At 44.3% G+C, this 10,238-nt stretch overlaps 1 protein-coding gene across 1 annotated transcript; it reads left to right on the forward strand.

Moving 5' to 3' along the window:
• Positions 1–1,060: 1,060 nt before the first annotated feature.
• nr1d2b (nuclear receptor subfamily 1, group D, member 2b) lies at positions 1,061–9,888 on the forward strand. Its single transcript, XM_047604502.1, has 8 exons — positions 1,061–1,596; positions 3,769–3,993; positions 4,907–4,995; positions 5,564–5,708; positions 6,323–7,029; positions 7,142–7,327; positions 7,426–7,636; positions 8,332–9,888. Exons 1-8 carry the CDS (start codon positions 1,578–1,580, stop codon positions 8,526–8,528), a joined length of 1,779 nt encoding a protein of 592 aa, XP_047460458.1. The 5' UTR covers positions 1,061–1,577; the 3' UTR covers positions 8,529–9,888.
• The last annotated feature ends 350 nt before the right edge of the window (positions 9,889–10,238 follow it).

A 10,238-nucleotide genomic window follows, 5' to 3' on the forward strand; every position in this document is an offset into this window, starting at 1 on the left:
GGTAGACTACTACAATGATAAGGCATGAATTTAGGCTTTAAGACAGAGTCCTGTACCGTTGCTTACAGCTACGACCCTTCTACGACAAGGAAGTGAACAGGCACTTATCAGTGGGGATTAATGAGATGACTGTATTTCTGGCGGGTGCATGTAGAGGAACTCCCTCAAAGATCGTATCTCTGATGTATAGCAGTGACCGAAAATGTAGTGGAAGCAATTCATTATATGTCAAACCAAAACGGGAACAAGAATTCAGTGTCACATTGTCCGAGAGTGATTGGTTTTCCATGTGCAACACACGACAACACTCTTCAACTAGCTCGAGAAGATGGCGAGAATTCGGATGGAAAAATCTCATATGCTTTTTTCTAATCAGCCCACACATAAAGGAAATGTTGGAGAGGATGTGGACATGAAGACCTCAGTCACTCCCATTAGTCCTGCATAAGAACAGAATTATTTTGGAACGATGTCATTCAAATGAAGGAGTCATTTTTAAACCTAAAACTACCCATTGATCCACGGATGGTGTATTTGAGATACACTTACCTCTTTAAAATCTTGCTCTAAATTGCTATCAAAAGGCCTTGACAGGAAACTGGTTGAAAAGCGACCCGCCCCCCCAAAGGCCAAGACAATGGCTAGACATTGTTGAGGAAAAATATACCATGGAAAAAATGACTGTTCGGTTGAGAGTTAGAGAAGCTGTTTTTGAACTAAAATAGCAGGAATAAACCAGTCAAGGTCAAATCCCACCAACAACGGACTTACAAAAAAAAAAAAAAAAGAAGAACCTGGGACATATCCCAGAGTATTTTACGGTTTTTATTTTGTGTCATGTTGTGTTTTGTTGTGTTGTGTTTTTTTAGGTAACTACTGGTAACTTGAAAATGGCAAAATGAAAAGTTCTTTCTTTTCTTTTTAAAAAAAAATGAAGGCGTGCTGTGCAACGTGCTGTGCAACGTGCTCGCCTATTCTGGCCACGGGGCGTACTTGCCAAACCTCTTTGTTCACTTTGACTGGTGAAAGTATGTCAGTGGGTTACATTGACACCAGTGCGGGGCTGGAGGAGGGAGGAGCCGGTGAACTGGGTCACATGGTCGCGCACTGCTCGCCTCGCTCGGAACAGTCGCTGCAGACAGACATCAGTCCTCTACACACCGGAGCGGTAACGTTAGACCCCGTGAGACACCGCGTACCCGACTAAACCTCTGACTGGAACCAGGGCGAAAACGTCTCCCTCGCTAAAGAGAAGAACGACGCATCGGAGGAGAAAAAGAAAAAAAAAACTGCCACCTGACAGCGGTGTCTGAAAAACTTAATGCTTCGGTTTGATACGCGAGATTTGTTCCCCCCACTGTGAGACCGAATCTCGCCCGGACTGCTGCCTCCGACTGTAGCTTTTTACGGCGTCTGTCGCGTTTGAAGCAGGTTTGAAGGCGTCGTCGGTTGTAGATGTTGTAGCAGTTTCTCCGCCTACATCAATCAGCGACTTTTCAGTTGCTGAACACTAAAACAGAAAAACGGCTTCGGCACTGAGGTAGCAGAGGAGGAAGCCCCCCCTAAACTCATAGGACATGGAGTCAACCAAAGCTGGTAAGTGTTTTTTTTTTTAATGTAACATTTGAATGACGATTAGCTGCAGCTTGTTGCAATGGGCTTAATGTTGTGCTCGTGTATCCTGCCGCCGGGTCCGGAGAATGAGCTATTTAAAAGTAGTACGACCAGCAGGACGAGGTCTTGTACTTATTTTATATTTTTAAACAGTGCTGTCACTGGGATTCTCGCTTTAAATTATTAGCAGCTGTGGCGAGTGTTAATGTTTAACTGGGTTAGGAGTGCCAGTGGGCTGTTGTTGTTATTACCCCAATAGTTGGCTTCGGATGTACTGCGGTTGGCTCCTCTCACATGGACCCGTCAGTCCGGCCATGTGCGCCTGTGTTTACGCTCCCCGTGCGTCGCCGCTCATTGGCCGAGAAGCGCCGTGACGTGGCAATTGCATAATTCCTCGGAGCGAGCTGGTGTGGGGTCTCGACGCGGATACACGTGAGACAGCGCGCGGTGACCTAGTTTCACCGGGGAAAGAACATGCCTGCTCCACGTGGGGGCGTGTTAAAAAAAAACAACAACCTATGAAGTTATAGTGCCTTTTAGTGCCCAGGTGTTACACAATACTTTTTGGTACACCGTGTAGTGTTACTCATTGACACTCAAATTCTAGAAGTGATGTCTAATTCATTTTTTAACCGTCACCTCTTTCTTTTGTGTAAGTTGAACAAAAATGATCATGACACATTTCATAATCACACACAAGAGGACACGAATGGCCAAGATGTGTCTTTTTACGCGTACAAGCATATGTAATTATTTTAGTAATAATTGTAAATGCATCTGAATTAATTTTATAATCATCATTATTACATTGAACTAAAGTTCCAATTACAAGTTTTCACTTTCCTGTTTCATCTCTGCTTGAATCAGGGGCGCTTTTCAGATGTCATTTAACAGACTTGCTCTTCATACTGATACTGGATATCTAGTTTCATAGTAGCCTCCTGATGTCTGTGTGCTACCCTGTTGTTGAAGTCCTGTCCATGGTGTTCATTTGAGGTATGCATGTTTTTCTGAGAGTCATTGAGATGGTCGGAGTGGGCTCTGAATGGGGGCCAGACCCGATGACTCATCCAGACTTCTATATTTGTGACTGTTCCTGTAAAAACTGCTGATTGATATTTTCTCTGCATATCCTCGTGCTCGAGGTTACTTCCAGTAAGCGGTCAACATCGGTTATATATCATTATAATTAGGATTTTTGAATCCAGTGTCTCATGACTCATGTTGAAATGTCATGGAATATCGCGGTGTATCACGGAAATATCTTTTGGAGCTTAATTTGAGTTGACGTGCATTTGTGTGACGCTTGTATATGTGCAAAGTACCTACTACACACACCCTTGTGAGGCTGACATTATGTAATGGCTGTTACCTAATCATTGAGAATGGCAGGGGAAGAAATCAGGTCAGCCTATGTTGAGGGGTGCTCAGTGCCGGCAGCAGCCTGTCTGCTTAGTTCTTACTGGCTGTCGACGCTGTTGTCGTAGTCTGATCTTCCTTCTTTATGATAAGCCGGTTGGTTCCGCGCAGAAAAGGCGTCTGCAGCTGGTGTCTGGTGTACATTTTACCGAAGGGAAAGGGAGAAAAAAAAAAGCAGAGAAATGGCCTGAGCTGTGAGAAGAGAAATGAACACAGAGTGTACCGTAGAAAAGCAACAAAGGCTAAACCCAACAAATGTTTCTCTTTTTGCCTCGAATGTAACCGAAACCGTAAATCGATTATCAGATTAGTTGATCATTAAAGCTTGGAGTCATTGTCATGTTTCAGAAAAGCTCTGTAAGCTACTAAGACAGCAACAGCTTTATAGTTCAGACAGGAGCACATTTTAAGACATAGATTAAATCCTGAAAAAGAATCTAATAACCTTTTTTTGGTTCTGGACAGACAATCTTGTCTTTAAGAAAAACATAAAATTAGTCCCAATTAATTAATTGAATGAATAAGCCACAATGTGTTCATGTCTCCTATAATTTGAAACAACAGAGCTCGATGGGGCATAGCGAGTATTATATGTGATGTAATCTTGACCAGTTCCTGTCAATAAGAAACATACACACTGCCACCAGCACTACGCGCTGCACAGTGTTGACTCGCACAGTGTTGTGTCGCTGCTGTCCTAGTCATCATGGCCCATTTCCTCTCTTCTCTCATCAGGAGGCGTAATAGCCTATATCAGCTCCTCCAGCTCTGCCTCCAGCCCCGAGTCGTGTCACAGCGACTCTTCCAACGGCAGCTACCAGTCGGCCTCGCCGCCCCGCGGATCTTCACCCAGTCAGCTGAGCCAGCCGGTCGACCCCACACTCGCTTCCAGCGGTCCAAACCTGCCAGGGACTCAACGAAGCGGACGCTCCTCGTCCAGTGCAAAGTGCGGCATCACCAGTAAGTCAGACACCATCAGGCTACATGTTTATTCTGTTTTTTTTTTTTTTGCCGAAGCAGATGTGAGAATTCTGATTTTGGGAAATAGATTTCTCAGTGCAGACTTATACTGAAAAGGTCAGCAGAAAAGAAAATAGCTTTCGCTTTTGGTTTTTTATTATCTAAAATTAAATAATAATAAAAAAAAGAATTAAATAAAATAAAAAAATGCAAGTAAAGTACATTATTATAGTATAATTTTATTTAATTATTGCTCACATGCGGAATTGCTATTTTCACATAATTGTCTTGTGTCTCACATCCCTCTTTGCTGTAATAAATTTGCATGAGCTTTTTGCCATGATGCATTTACACTCACTGACAACTTTATTAGGAACACCTGTGTAATGATATGAAGGTCAATCCGATAGCTCTGTAATAAATCCAGTTTGGTTGTGCCCAATGAATGAACAGTATTAAATCTAAAAAAACACTGGGCCTCTAAAATACAATACATATACTACACTAAAATATACGTATGTGTTTCTCTGTAAAATGGAACAATATGTTTCTTTTATGGAATCAGAAGCAGTAGTTAACAGGTTGGAAAGCAAGCAGAATCTGAAGTGCGATGTTGAAAAATATTTTTATCCTGCAGAGGGCAGTAATACGCCCGGTACCATCAAAAATGTCACAAAACCCCTCCCAAAAAAACAGGAGAGAGGGAGCAGAAACAAAAGAGCAATTTCAGCTTGTTTGTTTTTAAAAATGGATAAAAATTTGTAAAATGGAACAATCTCATTGTCTAACTAAAACAGATGACATGACTGTATTAATGTTAAATATGAACATTTTAGAAGATGTTTTAACCTGCATAATCATCGATGTGTCCCTCTTTCAGATGAACTGTAAGAATGTGTTTTGTATCAATCAGAAATCAACGGCCTGGTGCTGCTGTGCAAGGTGTGCGGCGACGTGGCCTCCGGTTTCCACTACGGAGTCCACGCCTGCGAGGGCTGCAAGGTGAGGGCGTCTCTAGAACAGCCACCGCTGAAAGAGGCCGATTCTCGGCGTGACACAGCCACGGGTGCTGCAGTCACTTTGGGCTGTAGTTGAAGTGGGTCACGGTAGACGTAGCCATCTGCACAGCGACAACACAGTGAAACTAGTTCACTCTCTCCATATTCATATCAGCTGCCCCTCATACTTTCACGATGCCGTGTGGCCTAGTTAACCGTGGGGAGCAGTACACAGTGTCAGGCACGCCACAGTACTCCTTAGAGGGGAATCACACACACACATTCTGAGGCGCTCAGAGTTATGTTTTAATGATTTAGACAGATATGCTGTTTAAGATTGTGACTAAATATTTCCATCGTGGATTCTTCATTACACGGACGATTTTGTCTCTGAAATGTTATAATAATGATAGATTGTTTTTCTGTTGGTTAAATGGCATAGAGAAGTTTCACATTGCCCCCATTTTTACTTAGCTTGCTGTACCCATGACTTCGTCTCGTTTTGCAGCTCTGTTGCATCATATAAGATCTAAATGTTTTAACATCGTGCTTTTGTCTCTTTGGTCACCCAGGGCTTCTTCAGGAGGAGCATCCAGCAAAACATCCAGTATAAGAAGTGCCTTAAGAATGAGAGCTGCCCCATCATGAGGATCAACAGGAACCGCTGCCAGCAGTGCCGCTTCAAGAAATGCCTGATGGTGGGCATGTCCCGAGACTGTGAGTACCTGGAACCATAACCCCCAAGCTTATCAGACCTCCATGATGTCACATAGAGTAGTACAGTAGTAATCTGGAGAGTAGTTGTACTCAGATTAATCAATGACTTTTGTTTTATTTCAGACATTTCCTAAGTGCACAATTAACCTGAATCTGAAGTGTCGACATAGTAAATGATTCACCCCTGCAGAGGGCAGTAATATGACAGATATTATATATTTGGCAAAACTGCCAAAAACCTCAAAAGAAGCAGAAACAGAAAGTAGAACATGGTTAAGACAAGAATTTCTGACAAGAACACAGTTATCTGCTGTTACTGAGATCTTGAGGAATTAATACTTGAAAGATCTGAAGATCTGTCCTGTCCAGATACGTTTAAAAACAGATAAAAAAAAAAAGTGTGGTTAATGTAATGCACGTTAACTATAGAAATCATGCAACTGATCGCAGCATGAAAGCAGACACAGGTTTCTACATAATGGGCAAACTGCATCACTTCAACTTATCCACCTTTATGTGAGGTTTTATTGAGAAGATATTCAAGTTTCATATGCAACTCACAATGGAACATTTAATGTGCATTATACTAAAATGAGTTTTTCCTCACTGTTCAGCTGTGCGCTTTGGCCGGATTCCCAAGCGTGAGAAACAGCGCATGCTGCTGGAGATGCAGAGTGCCATGAACAACATGATGAACAACAGCCAGCTGCAGAGCCAGCTGCACAGCAGCCAGACCCTGCCCATCGCCAAACCGCTGCCGGCCAGCGCCACTGAACCTACCTCCGAGGATGCCGGCCCCGCCCCCTCCTGCTCTCCTTCATCCTCCCCACGTTCCACCCAATCGGATTCCAGCTCTGACCCTGAGCCTGCCGTCGCCATGGACACCAGCCCCAGCTCGGCCTCGCCCAGCGCCTCGGACAGCGGCGAGGAGGAGGTCATCGGCTCGGTGACCAGGGCTCACCAGGAGACCTTCATGTACAACCAGGAGCAGAGCAGCCTGACAGGGGAGGCCTCGCCACCCACCGGCCCCCTCAACAATGGCGTTGCCAACAACACTAGCAACCAGCGGACAGAGGAACGGCAGGACGCCTGGAACCTGCGCAACAACCTGATCACCGTGGCAGCCAAAGAGCCGACCCCGAGCGCGGGCCCTCAGGATCAGAAGGAAAGCAAACAGTGCCCCTTCAGGCCGTCCAGGAGCGCTGCCCCCAGCCACTGTCCAGCTTACGCTCACAGAGCTTTTAGATCTCCACCCACAGAGGTCCATGCTAATGGAGCCTACAGCGGGCCCATATGGAGAGGAGGCAACAGGATGCATCTGGTAAGAACAGAGGGCTGAGGACATTATCTGTACACCAACAGCACAAGAACAGCTTAGCAGGCTGAGCCAAAAAGGCAGTCATCCTGACCTGGTTTTTATTTTCTGTCCTCAGGTTTGTCCTATGAACACATCTCCCCATGTGGACCCTCAGAAGTCTGGCCACGAGGTGTGGGAGGAGTTCTCCCACAGTTTCACCCCTGCCGTCAGGGAGGTGGTGGAGTTTGCCAAAAAGATCCCAGGCTTCAGAGACCTGTCTCAGCATGACCAGGTCAGCCTGCTGAAGGCCGGCACCTTTGAGGTACGTACACCCTGTTTTTTATAACAGCGTACTCCAGATGTTTGTCCACTTTTGCCTTGGCTCAGAATCTAAAAACAGAGGCGTGCTTGTGTCCTCAGGTGCTGGTGGTTCGCTTTGCTTCACTGTTTGATGTGAAGGACCGTACCGTTACCTTTCTGGGAGGGAAAAAGTACAGCATTGACACCCTGAGGGCCATGGGGGCCGGAGATCTCCTCAACTCCATGTTTGACTTCAGCGAGAAGCTCATGAACCTGGGCCTCAGTGAGGAGGAGATGAGCCTGTTCACTGCCGTGGTTCTGGTCTCTGCAGGTAGGCTGACAAGTCCTCATTTTTTGACTCGTGACTGGCCACTAGGGGGCGACCCAAGATATGTAATGTAAGATATGATGAATAAATGAAAACCTACATGAGCCATGTTTCAGTATTTATTTTAGCTTCCTGCAGCTGAAAGCATCAGATCTGTGTGAAAGAAATGAGAAAACTGTTACCTTCCTCACATTAATGCATAAAACTAATACGAAGGTACGGCATAGATGTCAAAGCCCCACAGTCCTTTCCACCGTTTAGATTACATCACCAGGTTGTATCCTTTTTGTCTGCAGTGGTTTAACAGCACTTACTGGAGAAATTGCACCACCTGCTGTTCATCTGTTGATCACAGAACTAAAGACAGTGCAGGATATGTAATGTAATCTATCTCGTCTAAAGTAAACTCATCAGCATGGGTCCTACATAAAACTAGAAAATGAAGAGTTGTTTAATTTTCTTGATTGAGCCTTGATTGATATTCTGCAAATAATATGACAAATAATGAGTTACAATGAAGCAGAAAAACCAGGCTCAAACTGTTATAAAGCTCTGTTTAACTCTGGTACACAAGTTGTGAATGTGAGCAGATTGTTCAGAGTTGTTCATTTGATAAACTGTCGGATGAGAAAATGAGAGCTTACATGTCAGCGTAGCCCATCAGACTAACACTAACCGCTGTGCTCCACCCTCCTCAGATCGCTCCGGCATCGAGAACGTGAACTCCGTGGAGGCCCTGCAAGAGACGCTGATCCGCGCCCTGCGCAGCCTCATCACCAAGAACCACCCCAACGAGTCGGCCATCTTCACCAAGCTGCTGCTCAAGCTGCCCGACCTCCGCTCGCTCAACAACATGCACTCTGAGCAGCTGCTCGCCTTCAAAGTTCATTCCTGAGGTTTCCTCCCGTAACCTGACCTCTTCATTCCGATCGCAAACTTCAAAAAATAAATAATGAAATAAAAACAACCAGGGGGCTGCGCCACCGGACCACCAGCTCCACCTCACCTCCCACTCGACCACACCTGCACCACCACACCTCTACCATGAAGCTTAAGGACCCTGCTCCTTCTGTCCTTCTGAAGTTGACATTTAGAGGGAGAAAAGACCATCAAATGTTCTTGTACTGTACTGTAGGGCGTGACCGCCTGTGTGATGGTATTGCATACATACAGAAACACTGGTTGATGTATATGTTTCTTGTGTTTGTGTGTAGCAGCTGTACAAACGTTAGAAGCACTTTTCTGTATAGTGTAGGCTGGTATTGTTTGCATTCATAGTGCAATACGTGACTGCTATTTGATTTGAGCTGTGTAGCGACCAGTTTAAACTTTTATTTCAGTGGCACTCATTTTGAATTGGTGCCGCACAAACCGTGTGATAAAAACACACTGAACGACTGATGTGATAAAGTGCTCTGTTGTTAAAAACAACTTTAAAGAAAAAAAAAAGCACATAACGATTAGAGGAATGTGGAGTAAAGCTGCTGAGAGTCCTGCTTCCCAGTTGGACCGTGAGAGAAACCAGAATGTTGTTTACTTCGAATGAATGTGGGAAGCAGGTGTCTCATTTGAGAACTTTCATGCAGTTGTGTACATGCTATGCTGTGTTTCAGTCAGTTGCGGGTCATTTTTTCCTAATTTGATTTGTGACAAATCAAATGAATGAGTTATCAGAATTTTATAGATGGAGACAGAACCAATGAACTCCGAGACTTTTTTTTTTTGACAATGAGGAGGTTAAGTTTCCCTTCTGTTGGTGTGTTTGTGAGTTCCCAACAACTGCTGTCTCACTTGGTCGTGGTGAGTTTCGGACACCGGTCGGCACAAGAAACATCGTCCAGAAGCCACCAGCGACTCCCGCCTGCTTGAACGAAAAGAAACTTCATTTCTGTTTTACAAAACTGTACAGACTTTAGCTGAGTGTAGTTAATGTGAATAGATAGGACTATTCCACATAAAGTATGATTGTATTATCAATGAAGTGATTGTAATTTAAAGAATTAAGCTGAATTGAGGTGACAGCTGAGTTACTGGTGTTCTTCTTTTTGTTTTCTGTGTCGATGAATCCAGAATGTCTGCCCTTTAATATCCAGAGCTTCTGTCATTGTGTTAACATTGCTGACATGTGGTTCTGTTCTCCTCTGTGAAAGGATTGCAGTATGCATAGGTTTCTATATAAATATATACATACTACCGTACATACATGACTGTATAGTTGAATATATATCTATATAAATAAATTTTCATAAATGCTGTGAAGTGGTTCGTTTGTGTGTGTTTGGTTGTCAATGGCGACGCTGGGTGTGAGCCACCAGCTGGTTGAGGCCTTTCTGTGTGGAATGTGCATCTTCTCCCTGTGGCTGTGGGTTTTTCATCAAAGAGGTCCTTTCACAACCTACAGACTGTTAGTTTAACTGGTGGTTATATAATGGCCATACACCGATCAGCCATAACATTAAAACCAGGAGACAGGAGAAGTAAATAACATTGATCCATCTTGTGACAATTCCATGATCTGCTGGGAAACATTTGGACCTGGCATTCATGTAGTTGTTACTAAGATATGCAGCACCAGCATAGAGCAGACCAGACACCCCCACCCCAT

The sequence above is a fragment of the Mugil cephalus genome, chromosome 14 (genome assembly GCF_022458985.1).
Source record: "Mugil cephalus isolate CIBA_MC_2020 chromosome 14, CIBA_Mcephalus_1.1, whole genome shotgun sequence".
In the NCBI taxonomy this organism is placed as follows: domain Eukaryota; kingdom Metazoa; phylum Chordata; class Actinopteri; order Mugiliformes; family Mugilidae; genus Mugil; species Mugil cephalus.

Excerpts from the sequence above, each read along its gene's own strand:
- nr1d2b (XM_047604502.1), top strand. Across the intron at positions 7,030-7,141 it reads GAGGCAACAGGATGCATCTG|GTTTGTCCTATGAACACATC; the intron begins GTAAGAACAGAG and ends TTCTGTCCTCAG. Across the intron at positions 7,328-7,425 it reads TGAAGGCCGGCACCTTTGAG|GTGCTGGTGGTTCGCTTTGC; the intron begins GTACGTACACCC and ends TTGTGTCCTCAG.